This window comes from Neoarius graeffei, chromosome 2 (genome assembly GCF_027579695.1).
Source record: "Neoarius graeffei isolate fNeoGra1 chromosome 2, fNeoGra1.pri, whole genome shotgun sequence".
Lineage (NCBI taxonomy): Eukaryota > Metazoa > Chordata > Actinopteri > Siluriformes > Ariidae > Neoarius > Neoarius graeffei.
This window is the reverse complement of record NC_083570.1, coordinates 32,484,894-32,511,000: the sequence shown is the minus strand read 5'-3', so window position 1 is coordinate 32,511,000 and position 26,107 is coordinate 32,484,894. Positions and strand designations below refer to the sequence as shown.

The 26,107-nt window shown below is 41.1% G+C and overlaps 1 protein-coding gene across 4 annotated transcripts in view; it reads left to right on the top strand.

The window, feature by feature from the left end:
- Window positions 1–26,107, top strand: part of stxbp5a (syntaxin binding protein 5a (tomosyn)) — a 322,570-nt gene that overhangs the window by 268,903 nt on the left and 27,560 nt on the right. For all 4 annotated transcript variants that reach the window (XM_060914103.1, XM_060914104.1, XM_060914102.1 and 1 more), the window contains exons 13-15: window positions 12,442–12,509; window positions 13,297–13,337; window positions 14,406–14,626. In XM_060914103.1, coding sequence (XP_060770086.1) covers window positions 12,442–12,509; window positions 13,297–13,337; window positions 14,406–14,626 — 330 coding nt within the window. The remainder of the gene's footprint in view (window positions 1–12,441; window positions 12,510–13,296; window positions 13,338–14,405; window positions 14,627–26,107) is intronic.

Below are 26,107 nucleotides of genomic sequence, written 5' to 3'. Positions count from 1 at the left end.
AGGTTTGGACACACCTTCTAATTCAATTGTTTTTCAATGGTATTTTTATTAATTAAGATGCTTCATGTCTGAAAGTAATGATGGATATCGTTTCTCTTTATTAGTTGAGCAGTTCTTGATGTAATATGGATTACTACAGTTGTGGAATAGGGCTATTTACTGTATTTGTATTATTTACTATTTACTGTTTGGTCTCAAACACATTAAGAAGGCAAGAAATTCTACTAATTAACTTTTGACGAGACACCTGTTAATTGAAAAGCTTTCCAGGTGACTACCTCATGAAGCTGGTTAAAATAATGCCAATAGTGTGCAAAGCGTCATCAAGGTAAAACGCCGCCAGTACACTTTAACTAGGTGTTACATTTAATGGTATCAGCATTCATTTCGTCCTTTTATCAATCCTTTGATCACTGTTCTTGATAATTGTTAGTAATCGACACCTAATCGAGGCTAGTTAAGCCTTTGTTCAATTGTATTAACACACATTATTAACTTGACTTTGGACTTGATTGTTTGTCTCTGGTGGGAAGAGGAGTGCATGGCTCAGTGTGTCATGTCAGCAGGTGAATGACAGATGTAATTTCAGGAAGAGTGTTTATTTTCAAACAGGCAAGCAAACAGTTCAAAAGCATAAGACAAAGGCAGGGTCATGAAATGGGCAATGGTCACACAAGGTTCAAACAGAATGGCGGAGTCCAAATGCACAAAAAGTCAAAACCAGAAAGGCAACATACAGATACAAGGCTTGGTAATGTGAAACACTATACAGAATGTATACTTCACCAAGTCTGCGTGTTTAGAGTGTAAGCGCACACTGTGATTGCACTCTAATCTGGAACAGGTTCATAGTACTGTAATTAGTCCTAATGGTACTGCACACTCTGAATGCAAACGCACATGGACATGACACAGTGATGGAGGGGGGGTTATCCCCCTCTGGCTGAAAGGCCCGAAGGGGGATTATGTCATGGCAATTTCCATCCATCCGTCTGTCCATCCCGGGAGGGATGCTCACCTTCTGAAATCAGCTCCTCTCACAGTTTTTGGAGGAATTTCATGAAACTTGGCAAAAGGCATTGTTATATGTCAGTAGTACGCATATTGTTATTTTGTTCAAGTCGGTCACATTTTACCAGAGTTGTCAAGTCAAGTCAAGTTTATTTGTATAGCGCTTTTAACAATAAATATTGTCGCAAAGCAGCTTTACAGAATTTAAATGACTTAAAACATGAGCTAATTTTATCCCTAATCTATCCCCAATGAGCAAGCCTGTGGCGACGGTGGCAAGGAAAAACTCCCTCAGACGACATGAGGAAGAAACCTCTAGAGGAACCAGACTCAAAAGGGAACCCATCCTCATTTGGGCAACAGCAGACAGCCTGATTATAATATTAACAGTTTTAACATGAGGACAGTTTCGTTGATGTTATAAATCTTCATTGATGGAAACTTGAGTGCAAAACTGTTCATGACAACTGAAGTCCTAAAGTTAGCAAGACAACTGTAGACCTCAGCCATAAAAGCATTACTGTAAGAGTCCAGAGCATCCTCCAGGTATAACCCTCAACTGTCCTCATGGGGCCGTCCTTCACAGGAGCGGTGCGATAAAACTCCGACCAGACACAGGGCACCAGGATGGATCAAGCAGGTCCGAGGGGCAGAAGAGGCCAGCATCTCAATCCCAGGACCAACATGTAACTCAGAGGGACAGATTGGGGGGGGGGAAGAGAGAGAGAAAGAAAACACATGTTGTTAGGTATGCCCTAAAAATGACAAGTATTAAATCTGTGTGGTAGGCTCGCAGAGACGAGAGTCTTTACATCAGGCATAACACACAACAATGGCATGTTAATATGGTAAAAAATATATCATGACCTGCTCTGGCTGGATGCTTGACTGGGTGATGGGAGCACACTCCTCAGCAATGATGAGATGCAGATGGGACCCTTAGGGCTGGCCAAGACAATTCAGTTACATTTCACCGGGTCTGGGACATGCGACAGAAGTCTGACGGCCGATTCGCTGCAGGCTACGATAGCCAGTCGAGGTCTCCACCCTCTCCACCAAAAGATTTCCTGTTGACTTCATGTAACTCACAGGGACAGATTTGGGGTGGGGTGGGGTGGGGTGGGGGGGAGGGAAAGAAAACACAGGTTGTTAGATATGCCCAATGTCACCTGAATAAGTAGGAGCAGTATACATATTGCACCGAGTACAAGCAGGGACTCCGGCAACTAACTATGACAGCATAACTAAAAGGAGAGAGCCAGAAGGTAACACGGGCATGAGGGAGCCCCGGGACATAAAGCAGCCAGCCTCTACACCGTCAACAAACTTGAGTGAGCAAGCGAGTGGGGACTGACAGCATCCATACATCCCAGTTTACCAAAACACTCTATGTCTGAGGACCCTCTAGATCTACACCTTTACCTCATAAACACCATTAACAAAAGGCTTGACTAAACAGATATGTTTTCAGCCTAGACTTAAATGCTGAGACTGTGTCTGATTCCCGAACATTACTTGGAAGGCTGTTCCATAACTGTGGGGCTTTGTAAGAAAAGGCTCTTCCCCCTGATGTAGCCTTCACTATACGAGGTACCAGCAGATAGCCTGCACCTTTTGATCTAAGTAGGCGTGTTGGGTCATAGAGGAGCAGAAGTTCACTCAGGTACTGTGGTGCGAGACGATTTAGTGCTTTAAAGGTCAATAGTAGTATTTTATAATCAATACGAAATTTGATTGGGAGCCAATGCAGTGTGGATAAGACAGGCATGATATGGTCATATTTTCTAGTTCTAGTAAGGACTCTTGCTGCTGCATTTTGAACTAACTGGAGCTTATTTATGCACTTATTGGAACATCCAGACAGTAAGGCATTACAATAATCCAACCTGGAGGTAACAAAAGTATGGACTAGTTTTTCTGCGTCACACAATGACATTAAATTTCTTATCTTTGCAATATTTCTGAGATGAAAGAAAGCTATCCGGGTGATGTTATCAATGTGAGTTTCGAATGAAAGACTGGGGTCAATAATCACTCCGAGGTCTTTTACTGCTGCACGTGAAGAAACAGAAAGGCCATCCAGAGTCACTGTGTAATCAGAAAACTTACTTCTAGCTGTATGTGGTCCTAGTACAAGTACTTCAGTCTTGTCAGAGTTAAGCAGAAGGAAATTAATAAGCATCCAGTGTCTAATGTCCTTAACACATTCCTCAATTCTATTAAGCTGGTGTCTCTCATCAGGTTTTGCAGAGACATACAACTGTGTGTCATCAGCATAACAGTGGAAACTAATACAATGTTTACGAGTAATATCACCCAGAGGTAACATATATAGAGAAAAAAGCAGTGGACCCAAGACAGAACCTTGTGGAACACCAAACTTTACCTCGGTACGTCCAGAAATATCACCATTTATATCAACATACTGATAGCGATCAGTTAGATAAGACCTGAGCCAGGAGAGGGCCATTCCCTTAACTCCCACAACATTTTCTAGTCTATCCAGAAGAATGGAATGATCAATGGTATCAAATGCTGCACTAAGGTCAAGCAACACAAGTAGCGAGACACAGCCCTGATCAGACGCCAACAGTAGGTCGTTTACTACTTTAACCAGTGCTGTCTCTGTGCTATGATGAGGTCTAAATCCTGACTGATACATTTCATGGATGTTATTCCTATGTAAATATGAGTATAACTGCTGTGCTACAGCTTTTTCAAGGATCTTGGAGATAAAGGGGAAGTTTGATATTGGCCAATAATTGGACAGCTGACAGGGATCAAGGTCAGGTTTTTTAATCAGGGGTTTGATAACTGCTAGTTTAAAGGATTTGGGTACATAGCCAATCGTAAGAGAAGAATTTATTATTTTTAGAAGCGGTTCAATTACTCCAGGCATTATCTGTTTGAATAGATGTGTAGGTAAGGGATCTAGTACGCAAGTTGAGGCTTTTGATGTAGAGATTAATGAAAGTAATTCAGTTTCTTTAAGGGGAGTAAAACATTCTAACTGATGATCTGATACAGTTATATAGTTAACTACAAGGTCACTTTCATTGTCTGACCTTAAATTAGTAGTTTGAATTTTTTGTCGGATATTCTCAATTTTGTCATTGAAAAAATTCATGAAGTCATTGCTACTACATGCTGCAGGTGTGCATGTGTTGATAGTGGACTTATTCCTGGTTAATTTTGCTACAGTATTAAATAGGAATCTAGGATTATTTTTGTTATCTTCTATTAGGGAGGAGAAATATGTTGATCTAGTAGCACTAAGAGCTTTTCTATACTTCAGGAAGCTCTCCTTCCAAGCTAATTTGAACACTACCAATTTTGTTTGACGCCATTTACGTTCCAATTTTCGAGTGGTCTGTTTTAATGTGCGAGTGTCATCATTATACCAGGGTGCTAATTTTTTGTCTCTGACCATTTTCCTTTTTAGAGGAGCTACATTATCTAAAGTATGGCGGAATGTTGACTCTAAGCATTCAGTTGCCTGATCAAGTTCTGCAGGGGCTGACAGTGACCCAATCAAAGTTGACAACTCTGGGAGATCATTTATAAAGCTCTGTGTAGTAGTTGACGTGAAAGTACGTTTAATACAGTAGCGTGGTGAGGTGCATATATTATTACTCAGACATAGTTTGAATGAGATGAGATAATGATCTGAGATAACTTCAGACTGTGGAAGTATGACTATATTGTCTACGTTTAATCTGAATGTTAGTATTAGATCAAGGGTGTGACCACCATTATGGGTCGGTCCTATGACATTCTGCTTAATCCCGACTGAATCTAAGATGGACACAAGCGCTGTTTTTAAAGGGTCTTCTGGGTTATCAAAGCGAATATTAAAATCTAAGACAACTAAAGCTTTGTCTAAGGAAATAACCAGATCTGAGATAAAATCTGCAAATTCAGAAAGAAACTCAGAATATGGCCCCGGGGGCCTGTAAATAATAAGCAATGGAATTAACTGGGTAGACTTATTTTTCAAGGCTACATACATTATATGAGTATGAAGAACTTCAAATGTATTAAATTTATAACCAGGTTTTTGTGTTACACCTAGATAATCGTTATAAATAACCGCAACGCCTCCTCCTCTGCCAGTTAGACGAGGCTGGTGTATATAATTGTATCCAGGAGGACTCGCTTCATTTAATGCTATATATTCATTTGGCTTAATCCATGTTTCAGTTAAACAAAGTACATTAAACTCCTGATCAGTAATGAGTTCATTAACCATTAGCGCTTTAGATGTAAGAGATCTAATATTTAATAGCCCCACCTTTAGATCAAAGGTGCTGGCAGCAGCTGTACAGTCAGTATGATCTAATTTTATATTGATTAGGTTACTGGAACAAACTCTCTGAAAATTTCTACCTTTTTGTTGAGCTCGGGGAACAGACACAGTCTCGATGTAGTGGACCCTGAGTGACAACTCTGTGCAGCTAGCAGACAGTCGGTTTAGCCTGTTCGTCTGCTCCCTGGCCTTGGCTCTGGATTGTCAGAAATTAACTAGGCCTGTTCTGAGACTATGACCTATGCTGCAGGAAATGAGAGCAGCACCTTCCCGAGTGGGATGGATACCGTCCCGCCCTAACAGGCCAGCAGTGCCCTCAAAATTAGCCCAATTATCTATAAAGCCCACACTGTTTTCAGAGCACCACCTGGACAGCCAGCAGTTCAGCGACCATAACCTGCTGTAAGCTACATCGCCACGCCACATTGGGATGGGGCCAGAGCATACTACAGCATCAGACATCGCCTTCGCTAATTTAAACACCTCTACAAAGTTACTCTTAGTAACCTCAGACTGACGAAGGCATATATCATTAGCTCCTGCATGGATAACTATCTTTGAGAACCTGTGCTTGCCTAGGACCCTAATGCCGCTTTTCCACTACAAACGCGGCTGAGTCGGGCTGAGCCGTGCCGTGCTGAGTTGGGCTGAGTCAAGCTGAGCGGGGCTGTTGGAGTTGCATTTCGACTACAACCGCGCTGAACCGTGCTGGCTGGAAGTGGGTGGACACATTGGGTGGAGTTAGCGAAAGTGGGTGGACGTCACGTGATGTCGTTAAGCAGCGCAAACAGTGACATCAGTGATCTTTTAAGCGGTAGTCTCACGACCCGGAGAGTAAACAATAAACATGGAGGACATGGAGTCGTTAGTGTTGCTGGTCTTGGTTCTGTGGCTTGTTGTCACCGACAACGCCAACAGATACTGGCAAGAGCATATAGATGAGGCGAGGAGCATAAGGCTTCAGAAATTCTCGTAATTCGTAATTCTTCTTCTTCCGGGTTTACGGTGTTTACAGATCCCAGCGTGCTCGCGGGGCGTGTGTGGGCATGTGAGGACACTCCTCCTCACCAATCAGTGCACAGGGGAGTGTCTGCTCACGCCCCCAGCCTCACTCGGCTCGGTTTGGCTCGCTTCATCCCCACTCCAAAACGGTGCGAGTTTTAGGGGCTAAGCAGGGCTGAAGCGAGCTGAGTCGTGCTGTTCTTTGGTAGTCGAAACGCGAGCCGTGTTGGGCTGAAGTGAGCTGAAGCGAGCTGAAGTGAGCTGAAAAAGGGTAGTGGAAAAGGGTCATAAGATTACCTGCTATGTCCGGCACCCTGGCTCCCGGTATACACCTAACTAAAGCTGCTGGTGCCCCTAAAGGCTGAGCTAATTTCACATGCCGTATGATAGAGTCCCCTATAACCAGAGCTCTTTCAGGTTTCTCAGTGGGTGCATCACTAAGGAGAGCAAACCTGTTCGGCACGTGACGCAGAGAGGAGTGGTGCTCCTGTGGGCGAGCCTCAGCGGTAGCTTTGGCTCTACGCTTATGCCGCCGAGCCGTCACCCATTCGCCTCGCTGTAAGGGCTCTAATGCCGGAGTTGGGGGATTACTGACTCCACCTAGGGCATCCAGACTTTCCCCTACAGAAGCTACACTGTTCTCACGCTCACTAACCTGCTCTAAAGCCTGGACACGCGCTTCTAGCACTGTAATCTTCTCCGTCAGAGAGCTAACTAATCTGCACTTATCACAAATAAAGCTAATAAAGCTATCGCTAGCGACGGAGGAAGAATGACTAAACATCCTGCACTCAGCACACTGAACAGGCAGAAGGTGTGCCATGATGAAAAGATTCACGTACCTTAAACGAAGATCTGTTGATATTAAAGCAGATCCGATGTGGATGGCCTCCACTTGTGGTCTTTACACAGGAGAAGAGAAAAAGAAAGCTTCCGGTCTCAGCGTTCTTCCGAAAAAAGAAAGAGAAAAACCGGGAAAAAAAAAACCGGAAAAAAGAAAGCGAAAGTAAAAAGTACAAAAAGGAAAGTGACATTACAATAAAAATGAAGAGGATACTGGAAATTTATTTGTAGAAAAAAGTTAAAAAAGGATTAGTAATTAACGCCGGCACTTGCGGGAAAAAAGGACTCAGCGCAAACAACTCAGGAACCAATTGTGGCCCTTTATTAACAATCTTGTACTTTGCAATTTCATGAAGGTGTGAATGCCTTCTGACATCAACTCCTCTCACAATTTTTAGACGAATTTCTCAAAGCTTGGCAAAAGGCCTTGTTATATGACGGTAATACACATATTGCGAATTAATTTCATTTGTGAAAATTTTACCAGTTTTGACCCTTGATAAAATAACTTGTACTGTGACAATTTCATGAGGGTGTTCTTCTGAAATCAACTCCTCTCACGATTTGTGGAAGAATTTCACCAAACTTGGCAAAAGACTGTATTATATGACAGTTATATGCATATTGAAATTTCATTTAATTTGGGCAAATTTTACCAGAGTTATGCCTTTGATTATTAACAAACTTGTACTTTGGCAATTTCATCAAGGTGTGCTTGCTTTCTGAAATCAACTTCCCTCACAATTTTTATTATCCCCCACTGGCCAAAAGGCCTGAAGGGGGATTATATCATGGCAATGTCCATCTGTCCATCCCAGGAAGGGTACTCACCTTCTGAAATCAACTCCTCTCACAATTTTTGGAGGAATTTCACGAAACTTGACAGGATTCTTTGTTCTATGTCAGTAATATGCATATTGCAATTTCGTTCAATTCAGTTGCATTTTACCAGAGTTATGGCATAATTGCCAGCGGGGGATATTGTGTTCTCAGAGCACTCTTGTTTTTTGGGGGTTTTTTTTGAAGACTGACTCATTGTCATTAAAGGTGAGGGACACAAACTTCGTTTGTTATATACAAAAGTTCATAGTAAAAGAGTTTGTTATAGAGGGGTTGCAGTGAATAAGTACTGTGCACAAGTCTTAGTCACATGTCAAGTCAAGTTTATTTTTATAGTGCTTTTAACAGTAGACACTGTTGCAAAGCAGCTTTACAGAAAATTAAAGATTTAAACATGAGCTAATTTTATCCCTAATTTATCCCCAATGAGCAAGCCTGTGGTGATGGTTGGCAAGGAAAAACTCCCTCAGACGGCATGACGAAGAAACCTCAAGAGGAACCAGACTCAAAAGAGAACCCATCCTTATTTTGGTGATAACAGATAGCATGATTATAAATAACTTGCGTTTATAACTGTGTCCTATATAAATCAAATCAAATCAAGTTTATTTGTATAGCACTTTTAACAATAAACATTGTCGCAAAGCACCTTTACAGAATTTGAACGACTTAAAACATGAGCTAATTTTATCCCTAATCTATCCCCAATGAGCAAGCCTGTGGCGACGGTGGCAAGGAAAAACTCCCTCAGACATCATGAGGAAGAAACCTTGAGAGGAACCAGACTCAAAAGGGAACCCATCCTCATTTGGGCAACAACAGACAGCCTGACTATAATATTAACAGTTTTAACAGGTATAACCCTCAACTGTCCTCATGGGGCCGTCCTTCACAGGAGCGGTGCGATAAAACTCCGACCAGACACAGGGCACCAGGATGGATCAAGCAGGTCCGAGGGGCAGAAGAGGCCAGCATCTCAATCCCAGGACCAACATGTAACTCAGAGGGACAGATTGGGGGAGGGGGGGAGAAAGAAAACACAGGTTGTTAGGTATGCCCTAAAAATGACAAGTATTAAATCTGTGTAGTAGGCTTGCAGAGACGAGAGTCTTTACATCAGGCATAACACACAACAATGGCATGTTAATATGGTAAAAAATATCATGACCTGCTCTGGCTGGATGCTTGATTGGGTGATGGGAGCACACTCCTCAGCAATGATGAGATGCAGATGGGACCCTTAGGGCTGGCCAAGACAATTCAGTTACATTTCACCGGGTCTGGGACATGCGACAGAATGTCTGACGGCCAATTCCCTGCAGGCTATGATAGCCAGTCGAGGTCTCCACCCTCTCCACCAAAAGATTTCCTGTTGACTCCATGTAACTCAGAGGGACAGATTTGGGGTGGGGGGGAGGGAAAGAAAACACAGGTTGGTAGGCATGCCCAATGTCACCTGAATAAGTAGGAGCAGTATACATATTGCACCGAGTACAAGCAGGGACTCTGGCAACTAACTATGACAGCATAACTAAAAGGAGAGAGCCAGAAGGTAACACAGGCATGAGGGAGCCCCGGGACATAAAGCAGCCAGCCACTACACCATCAACAAACTCGAGTGACCAAGCAAGTGGGGACTGACAGCATCCATACATCCCAGTTTACCAAAACACTCTATGTCTGAGGACCCTCCAGATCTACTCCTTTACCTCATAAACACCATTAACAAAAGGCTTGACTAAACAGATATGTTTTCAGCCTAGACTTAAATGCTGAGATTGTGTCTGATTCCCGAACATTACTTGGAAGGCTGTTCCATAACAGTGGGGCTTTGTAAGAAAAGGCTCTGCCCCCTGATGTAGCCTTCACTATACGAGGTACCAGCAGATAGCCTGCACCTTTTGATCTAAGTAGGTGTGGCGGGTCATAGAGGAGCAGAAGTTCACTCAGGTACTGTGGTGCGAGACCATTTAGTGCTTTAAAGGTCAATAGAAGTATTTTATAATCAATACGAAATTTGATTGGGAGCCAATGCAGTGTGGATAAGACAGGCGTGATGTGGTCATATTTTCTAGTTCTAGTAAGGACTCTTGCTGCTGCATTTTGAACTAACTGGAGCTTATTTATGCACTTATTGGAACATCCAGACAGTAAGGCATTACAATAATCCAACCTGGAGGTAACGAAAGCATGGACTAGTTTTTCTGCATCATGCAATGACATTAAATTTCTTATCTTTGCAATATTTCTGAGATGAAAGAAAGCTATCCAGGTGATGTTATCAATGTGAGTTTCGAATGAAAGACTGGGGTCAATAATCACTCCAAGGTCTTTTACTGCTGCACGTGAAGAAACAGAAAGGCCATCCAGAGTCACTGTGTAATCAGAAAACTTACTTCTAGCTGTATGTGGTCCTAGCACAAGTACTTCAGTCTTGTCAGAGTTAAGCAGAAGGAAATTAATAAGCATCCAGTGTCTAATGTCCTTAACACATTCCTCAATTCTATTAAGCTGGTGTCTCTCATCAGGTTTTGCAGAGACATACAACTGTGTGTCATCAGCATAACAGTGGAAACTAATACAATGTTTATGAATAATATCGCCCAGAGGTAACATATATAGAGAAAAAAGCAGTGGACCCAAGACAGAACCTTGTGGAACACCAAACTTTACCTCGGTACGTCTAGAAATATCACCATTTATATCAACATACTGATAACGATCAGTTAGATAAGACCTGAGCCAGGAGAGGGCCATTCCCTTAACTCCCACAACATTTTCTAGTCTATCCAGAAGAATGGAATGATCAATGGTATCAAATGCTGCACTAAGGTCAAGCAACACAAGTAGCGAGACACAGCCCTGATCAGACGCCAACAGTAGGTCATTTACTACTTTAACCAGTGCTGTCTCTGTGCTACTGTATGATGAGGTCTAAATCCTGACTGATACATTTCATGGATGTTATTCCTATGTAAATATGAGCATAACTGCTGTGCTACAGCTTTTTCAAGGATCTTGGAGATAAAGGGGAGGTTTGATATTGGCCGATAATTGGACAGCTGACAGGGATCAAGGTCAGGTTTTTTAATCAGGGGTTTGATAACTGCTAGTTTAAAGGATTTGGGTACATAGCCAATCATAAGAGAAGAATTTATTATTTTTAGAAGCGGTTCAATTACTCCAGGCATTATCTGTTTGAATAGATGTAACAATATAGTCACAAAGTATAACTGTGAAACCAGGAAATTCATTATAGTTTTAACAGGAAGTCTGTTTGGTTGAAGTTATAAACTGTTCATTAATGGAAACTTGAGTGCAAAACTACAGCTGCAGTCCTAAAGTTACCAAGTTAACTGTAGTCCTCAGACATTAATATCCATAAGTGTCCAGAGCTGTCTTCCAAGTGCAACTTTTGACTGTCCATATGGGACCGTCCTCCACAGGAGCAATGAGATGAGACTCCAGCCAGATGGAGGGTAACAGGATGGATCAGGCAGGTCCAATTGTAAAGATGTCTTCAAAAATAATGAAATTAAATTAATGTTTCAACATTTAAAAAATACTATAAAGAGCAGTAAACAGTCATAAACGAAACAAAGTCATTATTTAATGTGATGACCCTCTGCTTTAATAAAAACAAGTAGCAGTCTCAGATAGCCTACAGTGTGTGCAGTTTTATAAGAAGCTAAGCTGTAAATTTTAATGAACATTTTGTAGAAGGTTGAGGAGATCTCCAGTTCTCCTGGAGAGTTTGACTGTTGCACCTTGCTTCTTATTTCTGCAGCAGCCTTCATTTAATATTTTTATATATAGATAAATATATAATAAAATATTTATTTATTTATTTATTTATTTTAATACCCCCTGCAAACAAAGTGTGTGTGTGGGGGGGGGGGGTATATAGGACTCACCCTGTCTGTCTTTCCGTCTGTCTGTCTGTCCATGTGTCTTGTAAGCACAACTCAGTATACACAACTCAGCACAACTCAGAGTTGCAGTATACAATCTGAAGATGTGCATGAAGAAAAATAGTTTCTGATGTTTCAAAGTGAAGATAATTCAACTTATTACCTTACATATGGCAATATATGATGACAGGCTCATAAGTGGGGGGTATTCTATAGTGACTTTACTCACAGTTCTAATTTTTTTTTTGTCTGAAAAGTGATCTCTTACGTACAAGTTATGTGCTGCTTTCTTTACCAACAAACTAACTTTCTGTAACATTTCCTTTTCTGCTGGAAAGTTAATGCTTGGAAATCTAAAATGTTTTTGTACTGACTCAATAGTGTAGAAGTCATAAAATATAAATCTATAACAAAGTTTGGACGAATAAAAAATAAGGTGCCTAAGACTTTTGCACAGAACTGTTATTACACTTAGCTCTGATATAAATGACTTAAGCCTGCATTCTTTCTCTTGTCTGGTTATCACAGGAATGGCCTATAAGTGGTGGAAACTGGGGCCAGGGCACTCAAAGCTATCCAGAAATAATAATAACTGGGTAAGTGATTTTGTGGGTGTGAGTCATAATGTAACGTTCTTTGCTATCTCTGTTCTTTTTTTTTTTCAAAATTTCTGCACATCTAATGCACTCAGAAAACTGAATTTTTATACTTTGCTGGCTTTATTTTTAAGTATATTATCAATTATCTGTGTTATCATTACTATATTAAATATTATAGTATCTATAATATTAGGAAACAGGGGCAGCACGGTAGTGTAGTGGTTAGCAAGAAGGTCCTGGGTTCGAGCCCAGTGGCCGGCGAGGGCCTTTCTGTGTGGAGTTTGTATGTTCTCCCTGTGTTTGCGTGGGTTTCCTCCGGGTGCTCCGGTTTCCCCCACAGTCCAAAGACATGCAGGTTAGGCTAATTGGTGGCTCTAAATTGAGCATAGGTGTGAATGTGAGTGTGAATGGTTGTTTGTCTCTGTGTCAGCCCTGCAATAACCTGGTGACTTGTCCAGAGTGTACCCCGCCTCTTGACCATCGTCAGCTGGGAGAGGATCCAGCTTGCCTGCGACCCTGTAGAACAGGATAAGCAGTTACAGATAATGGATGGATGAATATAAGGAAACATCAATTTCCCTGAAAAAAAAAAAGTTTTTAAAAGAGCATGTTATTTAGATTGTTTAACACATGACTGAGCAAACGCTTTTTTCCGAAAGGGTGTTATTAATAATAAGCACATGGTTCCTAGATTCTGCAGGATCCTAATGATAGTTTTTATGCAGCAATGTTTAAGATGTGTGTGTTTGAAACAGTTTAATCACAGATTCTATCTTTATCATAGGCATGCTGATGGTTCTGTGAAGTTTTGGGATGCCTCTGCAAGTTAGTACTCCACTTCTGTATTTTCATGATTTATTGAATTCATTTTTCCTCATTTATATAAGGCTTCAAATAAATAGTTTAATAAATAGTGTCATAGATAGATAGATAGATAGATAGATAGATAGATAGATAGATAGATAGATAGATAGATAGATAGATAGATAGATACTAATTATTATTATTAATTACTATTATTATTAATGATTAAATAATATTTTGTTTCTTGAATGCCCTTCTTTTCCTTAAAATAGAAACCCAGTGTTCCAGCAAAACTCTCTGATACCAGACTTGACTCATTGAATTGTATATGAATCGCAAAACATTATATGTCTTAAAAGGAAGCATTTGGTCATAAAAAGCACTAAAAAGTGTCCCTGTGGCAAGAAATTGTGCACTAACTGCAGTATGTCAGTGCATTACCCAGGACGCCTGCCTTTGCTTTAGGCTAATGTGCTTATCTCCAGTATGATGATAGATCTGGCTGCTCTCTGAACTCTGTCCTTGCAGTGCCATACAGTGCATGGCCTCTATCCATTAACTTAACTCCACTTACCAGAATGTCTCTGTCCAACCGAGTCTTACTCTTTTCTTTTCACAGACAAAAAGAATGAGCCATAAGTATTGCTTCATTTTAGCCATAATTGTGATAACCTTTCCTTCCTACCCTATATTATTCCCTGTATGGATATAATCATCTTACTGCTTTAAGCACAACATGGAACATTTTCAATGACATTACTGAAATGGTATTGCTGAAAGACCTGCCTTTTAAAACCGCCACACCTTTCATATCATCATCATCATCATCATCATCATCATCATATAGAGGATTTATTTAAAACAGATTTGTGCAAATGGGAATGGAAATGATGATGAAGACTAATTAGACAAGAAGCAGTAATCCTGTTCAGAAAAAACAGCTGCGGCTATTAATTTGCTTTGCCTGAGCAACTGCAAATTGTCTGTTAGTCCTAGCTCCAAATATGAAATATAAATAATCATATCTTTGTTTATGTATGTAGTGAATATCTCTATGTTGACATGAACTCCATTTCCCATGATGCTCAGTAATGCTCCAGGTATTGTACAAGCTGAAGACAGCCAAGGTGTTTGAGAAAGCACGCAGTAAGGAGGAGAAAGCGTACACAGAGATAGTGGACGAGGATCCATTTGCCATCCAGCTCATGGCTTGGTGTCCTGATAGCCGGATGCTGTGTGTCGCTGGTGTGTCTGCTCACGTCATCATCTACAGATTCAGCAAACAGGAGATCTTGACTGAGGTCATACAGGTGTGTGTTTGTGAACGTATATATGCATTATGTGAAAATTAATAATCTACAGTAATTATATAATGTGTGTGTATGGGCCACTTTGAATATTATATTGCTTTTTGTGGGCAAGGTCAGCATCGCTTATCGACGGTCCTCTCCGCTTGATCTAAAATCCGTAGTGTATGCCTTTTGAAGTGGAACAAATGATGTTGCTCTTTCTTCCTGTCTGTTTTTCTCTCATGCCTTCTAGACTTTCTCTCACACACACACACTCATATTGAGGATAAATACTTAAGAGAATATGGTAATGCGTCAACCTAATTTTTGATGGCTTTTGTGACCGTACAACGTCCATCTGTACATACGTACGTACAGGCGATGAACATGTACCACCACAGGGAACCTGATCATAAGTGTAAGGCAACGTAAATCATAAAAACTTGACCACCGGACAATGAAATTTGTATCTTCTTATTTACATAAGATAGATAGGTTTTTATCCAGCAATTATTTTTAATCTGCTTTTCAAAAAATAACGTGTGATTATTTACTAACACTGTAGCAGCCCTTGGCATTAAGAGCAACAGCAGAGAATCTCTGCAGATGCGTTTTATTCTTCTTGAAGTTAAGTCAAGTCAGGTTTATTTGTATAGTGCTTTTAACAATAAACATTGTCGCAAAGCAGCTTTACAGAACATGAACGGCTTAAAATATGAGCTAATTTTATCCCTAATCTATCCCCAATGAGCAAGCCTGTGGCGACGGTAGCAAGGAAAAACTCCCCCAGATGACATGAGGGAGAAACCTCGAGAGGAACCAGACTCAAAAGGGAACCCACGCCCATCCGGGCAACAACAGACAACATGACTATAACATTAACAGTCCTAACAAAGTCAGCTTTGTTGATGCTATAAACCCCCCACTGATGGAAACCTGAGCGCAAAACCGTTCACGACAACCGTAGTCCCAAAGTCAGCAAGTCAACTGCAGTCCTAAAGTCAGCAAGTCAACTGCAGTCCCCAGCCACGAAAGCACCACTGCAAGAGTCCAGAGCATCCTCCAGGCGCGACCCCCAACTGTCCACATGGGGCCGCCCTCCACAGGAGCGATGCGATGAGACTCCAACCAGACACAGGGCACCAGGATGGATCAGGCAGGTCCGAGGAGCAGAAGAGGTCAGCATCTCAATCCCAGGACCAACATGTAACTCAGAGGGACAGATTTGGGGGGGGGGGGGGGGGGGGGCACAGGTTGTTAGGTATGCCCAATGTCACCTGAATAAGTAGGAACAGTATACATATTGCACTGAGTACAAGCAGGGACTCCGGCAACTATCTATGACAGCATAACTAAAAGGGGAGAGCCAGAAGGTAACACACGCATGAGGGAGCCCCGGGACATAAAGCAGCCAGCCACTACACCATCAACAGACTTGAGCAAGCAAGCGAATGGGGACTGACAGCATCCATACATCCCAGTTTACCAAAACACTCTATGTCTGAGGACCCTCCAGATCTACACCTTTACCTCATAAACACCGTTAACAAAAGGCTTGACTAAACAGATATGTTTTCAGCCTAGACTTAAATGCTGAGACTGTGTCTGATTCCCGAACATTACTTGGAAGGCTATTCCATAACTGTGGGGCTTTGTAAGAAAAGGCTCTGCCCCCTGATGTAGCCTTCACTATACGAGGTACCAGCAGATAGCCTGCACCTTTTGATCTAAGTAGGCGTGGTGGCTCATAGAGGAGCAGAAGTTCACTCAGGTACTGTGGTGCGAGACCATTCAGTGCTTTAAAGGTCAATAGTAGTACTTTATAATCAATCCAAAATTTGATTGAGAGCCAATGCAGTGTGGATAAGACAGGGGTGATGTGGTCATATTTTCTAGTTCTAGTAAGGACTCTTGCTGCTGCATTTTGAACTAACTGGAGCTTGTTTATGCACTTATTGGAACATCCAGACAGTAAGGCATTGCAATAATCCAACCTGGAGGTAACACAAGCATGAACTAGTTTTTCCGCGTCATGTAGTAACATTAAATTTCTTATCTTAGCAATATTTCTGAGATGAAAGAAAGCTATCCGGGTAACATTATCAATGTGAGTTTTGAATGAAAGACTGGGGTCAATAATCACTCTGAGGTCTTTTACTGCTGCACATGAAGAAACAGAAAGGCCATCCAGAGTCACTGTGTAATCAGAAAACTTACTTCTAGCTGCATGTGGTCCTAGTACAAGTACTTCAGTCTTGTCAGAGTTAAGCAGAAGGAAGTTAATAAGCATCCAGTGTCTAATGTCCTTTACACATTCCTCAATTCTATTAAGCTGGTGTCTCTCATCTGGTTTTGCAGAAACATACAACTGTGTGTCATCAGCATAACAGTGGAAACTAATACAATGTTGACGAATAATATCACCCAGAGGTAACATATATAAAGAAAAAAGCAGTGGACCCAAGACAGAACCTTGTGGAACACCAAACTTTACCTCAGTATGTCTAGAAATATCACCATTTATATCAACATACTGATAGCGATCAGTTAAATAAGACCTGAGCCAGGAGAGGGCCAATCCCTTAACTCCCACAACATTTTCTAGTCTTTCCAGAAGAATGGAATGATCAAAGGTATCAAATGCTGCACTAAGGTCAAACAACACAAGCAGCGAGACAGCCCTGATCAAACGCCAACAGTAGGTAATTTACTACTTTAACCAAAGCTGTCTCTGTGCTATGATGAGGTCTAAATCCTGACTGATACATTTCATGGATGTTATTCCTATGTAAATATAAGCATAACTGCTGTGCCACAGCTTTTTCAAGGATCTTGGAGATAAAGGGGAGGTTTGATATTGGCCGATAATTGGACAGCTGACAGGGATCAAGGTCAGGTTTTTTAATCAGGGGTTTGATAACTGCTAGTTTAAAGGATTTGGGTACATAGCCAATCGTAAGAGAATAATTTATTATTTTTAGAAGCGGTTCAATTACTTCAGGTATTATCTGTTTGAATAGATCTGTAGGTAACACAAGTTGAGGCTTTTGATGCCGAGATTAATGAAAGTAATTCAGTTTCTTTTAGGGGAATAAAACATTCTAACTGATGATCTGATACAGTTATATTGTTAACTACAGGGTCACTTACATTGTCTGACCTTAAATTAGTAGTTTGAATTTTTTTGTCGGATATCCTCAATTTTGTCATTAAAAAAATTCATGAAATCGTTGCTACTGCATACTACAAGTATGCATGTGTCTATAGTGGACTTATTCCTGGTTAATTTTGCTACAGTATTAAATAGGAATCTAGGATTATTTTTGTTATCTTCTATTAGGGAGGAGCGATATGTTGATCTAGCAGCACTAAGAGCTTTTCTATACTTCAGGAAGCTCTCCTTCCACGCTAATTTGAACACTACCAATTTTGTTTGACACCATTTATGTTCCAATTTTCAAGTGGTCTGTTTTAATTTGCGAGTGTCATCATTATACCAGGGTGCTAATTTTTTGTCTCTGACCATTTTCCTTTTCAGAGGAGTTACATTATCTAAGGTATGGCGGAATGTTGACTCTAAGCATTCAGTTGCCTGATCAAGTTCTGCAAAGGCTGACAGTGACCCAATCAAAGTTGATAACTCTGGGAGATCATTTATAAAGCTCTGTGCAGTAGTTGACGTGAATGTACGTTTAATACAGTAGCGTGGTGAGGTGCATATATTATTACTCAGACATAGTTTGAATGAGATGAGATAATGATCTGAGATAACTTCAGACTGTGGAAGTATGGCTATATTTTCTACGTTTAACCCGAATGTTAGTATTAGATCGAGGGTGTAACCACCATTATGGGTCGGTCCTGTGACATTCTGATTAATCCCTACTTAATCTAAAATAGACACAAACGCTGCTTTCAAAGGGTCTTCTGGGTTATCGAAGTGGATATTAAAATCTCAGACAACTAAAGCTTTATCTAAGGAAATAACCAGATCTGAGATAAAATCTGCAAATTCAGAAAGAAACTCAGAATATGGCCCCGGGGGCCTGTGTAGGTGCAATTGGTAATTAAGTGATCAATCTCATTAAATCAGTCTCATTAATTATTGTCATTAAATCAGTCTCATATTATCATTAAATCACTCATGGAATCAGTCTCATTGGATCAGTCTCATTAATTTATACCATTAATTTTGGTGCTTAATAAAAAATTACCAAACAGCTAAATTATGGCATATTCAAATTATTATGATCACTTACCATATTACATAAATCATATGCACCTTGGAATTCTTTGAGATTTGGGCGACTTCAAAAGTATTGGAACAACAAGTAAAACACACATTTCAATAATAATTGAATTTATTATAACAAAGATAAAAATGAATAATGTCAGCAGATATATACATATAAACAAGCATCAACGGTGTGTGTTATGTGTGTGTGTGTGTGTGTGTGTGTGTTTGTGAATCTTATCTGAGGTGTGTGTGGTCGTGACCACGTGTTTCTAAGTACAGCAAGAGAGTTAGCTTTGGTTGCTAATTGAGATGGGTTGGCCACGTGTGGAGACACAGATTAGCCTTGTGTCGCTAGCTAAGACAAAGGAATGCTAGCTAAGGTGTGTTTGTGTGTGTGTGGCCTAAGCAAAAGTTAGCATGGATTGCTAGCTAAGGTGTGTTTGTGGTAAACAAAAGGTTAGCCTAGCTTGCTAACAAGACAAAAGAATTAGCCGTGTGGCTAGCTAAGGAGGGTGTGTCACCACGTGGGGTTTGAGAACAAAGGATTTAGCTCAGGTTGCTAGCTAAGATGTGTTGGCCACGTGTGGAGACACAGATTAGCCTTGTGTCGCTAGCTAAGACAAAGGGATGCTAGCTAGTGTGTTTGTGAGGCCTGTGGAGGAGGGCCGCCACGTGTTCCCTTGAGACAATACAATTAGCTCTGGATACTAATGAGACAGAAGAATTAGCCATAGCAGCTAACTCACTAGCTTTATAACATTACCAAATTCACTGAAACCTTGATGAGGTCAAAATATGTGTAAGAATGAAATTAAGAGTGTTAGGAAGGAATAGAAGATAGCATGCAACCTGTCTATTAAACAATTGAGAGATCAAAACAAAATAGAACAATCAATTCAACACAAAAATCAGTGTGCACACTTAAACAGTTCCTGAGTTTAAATTCACACTACTTCAATAAAGCAAATTCCTAAGACTAGTTTTATGCCCCAAAATTTGCCAGTCTTACTTAGTATCTTGCTTATAGCAAGATTATGAGAAGAAGTTCCGAGACTTTTGGAGTTTCACCGTTGTGAAGCATGTGAAGCGCAGAGAATTTCTTGGTCCGACGCGTGGTCGCTTGTGATGAAAAGAAAGTCTCTGATCAGACAATGTGCACAGCTTTTTTTAATATTAGAAGGATCCGGTCGCATCTAACTTTTAAATTAACTGCTTGGCGGCAGTTTGGTACATACTTGATAATAGGCAAACAAACCGGCTGTAGCTCAAGCTGAGTTTAAAATCGCGCGATCCTAGAATCAACCATGGCCAAAGGTGAAAGAAAAGCGCGAAACTCTGATTCTTGAGGAAAAGAAAAAGACATCTTTATCTGGTTTTCTGGTGCAGGGTCCTCCTTATGTCCGTGTGCTGAGTTCACGCGGAGCCAAAAGAGGGCGAGTTGGAAGTTTCCGGGTTACTTATTCCTTCATGGAGGATGTGACGTTGGTGATCCCACCCAGGCGTGACGTAGGTCAACGCGGAAGCTGGTGATGGGAGTTGTAGTCCTTAAAGGGACTGTGTTGTAGTTCTTAGATGGACTGTACCTACACCTGTAAATAATAAGTAACGGAATTAACTGGGTAGACTTACTTTTTGAGGCTACATACATTATATGAGTATGAAGAACTTCAAATATATTAAATTTATAACCAGGTTTTTGTGTTACACCTAGATAATCATTATAAATAACTGTGACGCCTCCTCTTCTGCCAGTTAGATGAGGCTGGTGTATATAACTGTATCCAGAAGGACTCGCTTCATTTAATGCTATATATTCATTTAGCTTAATCCATGTTTCAGTTAAACAAAGTACATTAAACTCCTGATCAGTAATGAGTTCATTAACCATTAGCGCTTTAGATGTAAGAGATCTAATATTTAATAGCCCCACCTTTAGATCAAAGGTGCTGGCAGCAGCTGTACAGTCAGTATGATCTAATTTTATATTGATTAGGTTACTGGAACAAACTCTCTGAATATTTCTACCTTTTTGTTTAGCTCGGGGAACAGACACAGTCTCAATGTAGTGGACCCTGAGTGACGAGACTGTGCAGCTAGCAGACAGTCGGTTTAGCCTGTTCGTCTGCTCCCTGGCCTTGGCTCTGGATTGTCAGAAATTAACTAGGCCTGTTCTGAGACTATGACCTATGCTGCAGGAAATGAGAGCAGCACCTTCCCGAGTGGGATGGATACCGTCCCGCCCTAACAGGCCAGCAGTGCCCTCAAAATTAGCCCAATTATCTATAAAGCCCACACTGTTTTCAGAGCACCACCTGGACAGCCAGCAGTTCAGCGACCATAACCTGCTGTAAGCTACATCGCGCCGCCGCATTGGGATGGGGACACAAGTATAGTATCAAACACCATACACCGTATACTGAGCACTGTGAAAACTAAAGAAAGCAAAACAAAAAATTTATGTAACATGGTTGTAAACAAATACACAATTTTTCACAGTAATGTGAAAAATAGCACCAGTTCACAGACTATGCTCTGAACGTTACACACCTTGCTCCGTTCAACTAAGGGTGCAAACCTCTACAAGTTATCCAAACGTGCACCATTAGCCTCTGCGCTCAAAGTCTTGTGCTAAATTACAATTCAACCAATGCACCAAACACGAAAAAAACACACTCAATAGACAGCGCACAAACTTTACATTGTGCATGAATGACATATCAGGATGACAGACAGCAAAGCTTTATAACTTACCATGCTGAACCTTTGATGGAGGTACATGGTGAATATAAACACAGCAGCGAGCATCTGTTGCATAACAAATACAGCTTCCTGGGCTGACAGCTCTGCCCGTAGCATGAGTAGTGAGTGACAGCTCTGGCCGCCACTTACAAACACATTTTACGGTCATCGAGAGCTCCACTTTTAGGCGGTGCCTAAATTTATATTCAATCTTGTATGTCTATATGAGAAGCCAGTTGTCCACAGCTCTCTATATTAAAGGGCATATCCTGGACCAATTTAGTGTTGTTTTTATATGAAAGTATAAAAAAACAGCTAGCTAAAATGCTTTGTTCATTGAGCCGGTTGTCCACAACTCCTTATATTAAAGGGCATATCCTGGACCAATTTAGTGTTTTTTTATATGAAAGTATGTCCCTTTACACACTCTGAGAACACAATATCCCCCGCTGGCAATTATGCCATAACTCTGGTAAAATGCAACTGAATTGAACGAAATTGCAATATGCATATTACTGACATAGAACAAAGAATCCTGTCAAGTTTCGTGAAATTCCTCCAAAAATTGTGAGAGGAGTTGATTTCAGAAGGTGAGTACCCTTCCTGGGATGGACAGATGGACATTGCTGCTCTAAGGTAGTCGAAACGCGAGCCGTGTCAGGCTGAAGTGAGCTGAAAAGGGTAGTGGAAAAGGGCCATATGTGTCGGCCCTGTGATGACCTGGCGACTTGTCCAGGATGTACCCCGCCTTTCGCCCGTAGTCAGCTGGGATAGGTTCCAGCTTGCCTGCAACCCTGTAGAACAGGATAAAGTGGCTAGAGATAATGAGATGAGATGAGAATTACATTGATCTTGCTCCTAAATATACCTAAGATGTGCCCTTTAATGTTGTCTGACATCAATGACATTTTGCAAATGTAAGGCTGTGATTAAATTTTTAGGTTTCCATGCAAATGGATATTAAATCGCTGGTCATATACATTATTAAAGAGAAAAATCATATTCATGTTCATATTGTTGGGATGGGGAAAAAACACGTTCAAGCAGTTTCCATGATTGGCTTTGCACTAAGTACAGACGCAATACGGGTGATGAGGATGAGTGCCATCAGCTACTGAATATTATCAGCATGGCTTAATTAGAGACAATTTGAGCCCATTAGCACCTTGGGTCCCCTGGCTTCTCTCTCTCACACACACACACACACACACACACACACTGCACACTTCAGTGCAGTCCCCTAAATTATGAAGAGTGACATGACTGGGAATCACTTTAAATTATTAAATCATTTGTATAACAGTTTTGAAATGTTGCAACTAAAACAAATTACTTGAGCAAAGTGGTGCAAATTACAAAATGGCTCCCAGCTGAATGGTGAGTGCTCTTTTTGGGGATTTAGACCTGCTGCATCTTTATGCCTCATCAGTGCTTAAGATGATTTGTGCTGAATGTCTGTGGTTACTGACAGTGCAATTAGTATGAATACAAAAGCACATATAGTTCAAAAGTGCTGGGTTTACAACGTACAATATTCCACCTGATCTTAGACAACATGACAATCCATCCATCCATTATTTGTAGCTGTTTATCCTGTGCAGGGTCGCAGGCAAGCTGGAGCCTATCCCAGCTGACTATGGGCGAGAGGCGGGGTACACCCTGGACAAGTCGCCAGGTCATCGCAGGGCTGACACATAGACACAGACAACCATTCACACTCACATTCACACCTACGGTCAATTTAGAGCCACCAATTAGCCTAACCGGCATGTCTTTGGGGGAAACTGGAGCACCCGGAGGAAACCCACACGGACACAGGGAGAACATGCAAACTCCGCACAGAAAGGCCCTCGTCGGCTGCTGGGCTCGAACCCAGAACTTTCTTGCTGTGAGGCAACAGTGCTAACCACTACACCACCGTGCCGCCCCAACATGAAAATAAATAGATTAATTACAGCTAGCTAAAATGCTTTGTTCATTGAGTTTATTTACTATTATGACAACATGAAATCAATATTGTTTAATCTGATGTGAAGGACATGTGTTATCGTCTGGTCTGTTGTAGTAATAATCGTTATCGTACAGTCTGTTGTAGTATTGATCGTAAAAGTGCTTGAAAGTTTGTGAACCCTTTAGAATTTTCTATATTTCTGCATAAATATGACCTAAAACATCTTCAGATTTTCACACAAGTCCTAAAAGTAGATAAAGAGAACCCAGTTAAACAAATGAGACAAAAATATGGTCATTTATTTCCATCCATCCATTATCTCTAGCCGCTTTATCCTGTTCTACGGGGTCACAGGCAAGCTGGAGCCTATCCCAGCTGACTACGGGCAAAAGGCTGGGTACACCCTGGACAAGTCGCCAGGTCATCACAGGGCTGACACATAGACAACCATTCACACCTACGGTCAATTTAGAGCCACCAATTAGCCTAACCTGCATGCCTTTGGGAGAAACCGGAGCACCTGGAGGAAACCCACGCGGACAGCATGCAAACTCCACACAGAAAGGCCCTCGTCAGCCGCTGGGATCGAACCCAGGACCTTCTTGCTGTGAGGCGACAGTGCTAACCACTACACCACCATGCCGCCCTGGTCATTTATCTATTGAGGAAAATGATCCAATATTACATATACTTTTTGTTTGTGAATGTGTCTATATAATAAAAAGAAAATGACACATTGGCTTGAAGGTATGAAGTTTATCTTCCCATATTGAAAGATTCACATTTTTCATATGAAATACATCACAGATCTGAGTTATATATTTAAATAATATTGGCTGGCTTTTTTTGTGGTCTATCAGATATAGTGGGGCAAAAAAGTATTTAGTCAGCCACCAATTGTGCAAGTTCTCCTACTTAAAGAGATGAGAGAGGCCTGTAATTTTCATCATAGGTACACTTCAACTATGAGAGATAGAATGGGGGGAAATAATCCAGGAAATCACATTGTAGGATTTTTAATGAATTAATTGGTAAATTCCTCTGTAAAATAAGTATTTGGTCACCTACAAACAAGCAAGATTTCTGGTTCTCACAGACCTGTAACAACTTCTTTAAGAGGCTCCTCTGTCCTCCACTCATTACCTGTATTAATGGCACCTGTTTGAACTCGTTATCAGTATAAAAGACACCTGTCCACAACCTCAAACATTCACACTCCAAACTCCACTATGGCTAAGACCAAAGAGCTGTCAAAGGACACCAGAAACAAAATTGTAGACCTGCACCAGGCTGAGAAGACTGAATCTGTAATAGGTAAGCAGCTTGGTATGAAGAAATCAACTGTGGGAGCAATTATTAGAAAATGGAAGACATACAAGACCACTGATAATCTCCCTCGATCTGGGGCTCCACACAAGATCTCACCCCGCGGGGTCAAAATGATCACAAGAACGGTGAGCAAAAATCCCAGAACCACACAGGGGGACCTAGTGAATGACCTGCAGAGAGCTGGGACCAAAGTAACAAAGGCTACCATCAGTAACACACTACGCCGCCAGGGACTGAAATCCTGCAGTGCCAGACGTGTCCCCCTGCTTAAGCCAGTACATGTCCAGGCCCATCTGAAGTTTGCTAGAGAGCATTTGAATGATCCAGAAGAGGATTGGGAGAATGTCATATGGTCAGATGAAACCAAAATAGAACTTTTTGGTAAAAACTCAACTTGTCATGTTTGGAGGAGAAAGAATGCTGAGTTGCATCCAAAGAACACCATACCTACTGTGAAGCATGGGGGTGGAAACATCGTGCTTTGGGGCTGTTTTTCTGCAAAGGGACCAGGACGACATAAAGGAAAGAATGAATGGGGCCATATATCGTGAGATTTTGAGTGAAAACCTCCTTCCATCAGCAAGGGCATTGAAGATGAAACGTGGCTGGGTCTTTCAGCATGACAATGATCCCAAACACACCGCCCGGGCAACGAAGGAGTGGCTTCATAAGAAGCATTTCAAGGTCCTGGAGTGGCCTAGCCAGTCTCCAGATCTCAACCCCATAGAAAAACTTTGGAGGGAGTTGAAAGTCCGTGTTGCCCAGCGACAGCCCCAAAACATCACTGCTCTAGAGGAGATCTGCATGGAGGAATGGGCCAAAATACCAGCGACAGTGTGTGAAAACCCTGTGAAGACTTACAGAAAATGTTTGACCTTTGTCATTGCTGACAAAGGGTATATAACAAAGTATTGAGATGAACTTTTGTTATTGACCAAATACTTATTTTCCACCATAATTTGCAAATAAATTCTTTAAAAATCAGACAATGTGATTTTCTGGATTTTTTTTTCTCATTTTGTCTCTCATAGTTGAGGTATACCTCTGATGAAAATTACAGGCCTCTCTCATCTTTTTAAGAGGGAGAACTTGCACAATTGGTGACTGACTAAATACTTTTTTGCCTCACTGTATATTCCTTTCAGCTAGCATGTTATTGAACGAGTCGAAGATGAGTTCAATATCATGCTAGCTGAATGGAATATATCTGATATACCACAAAAAAGCCATTATTATTATTATTATT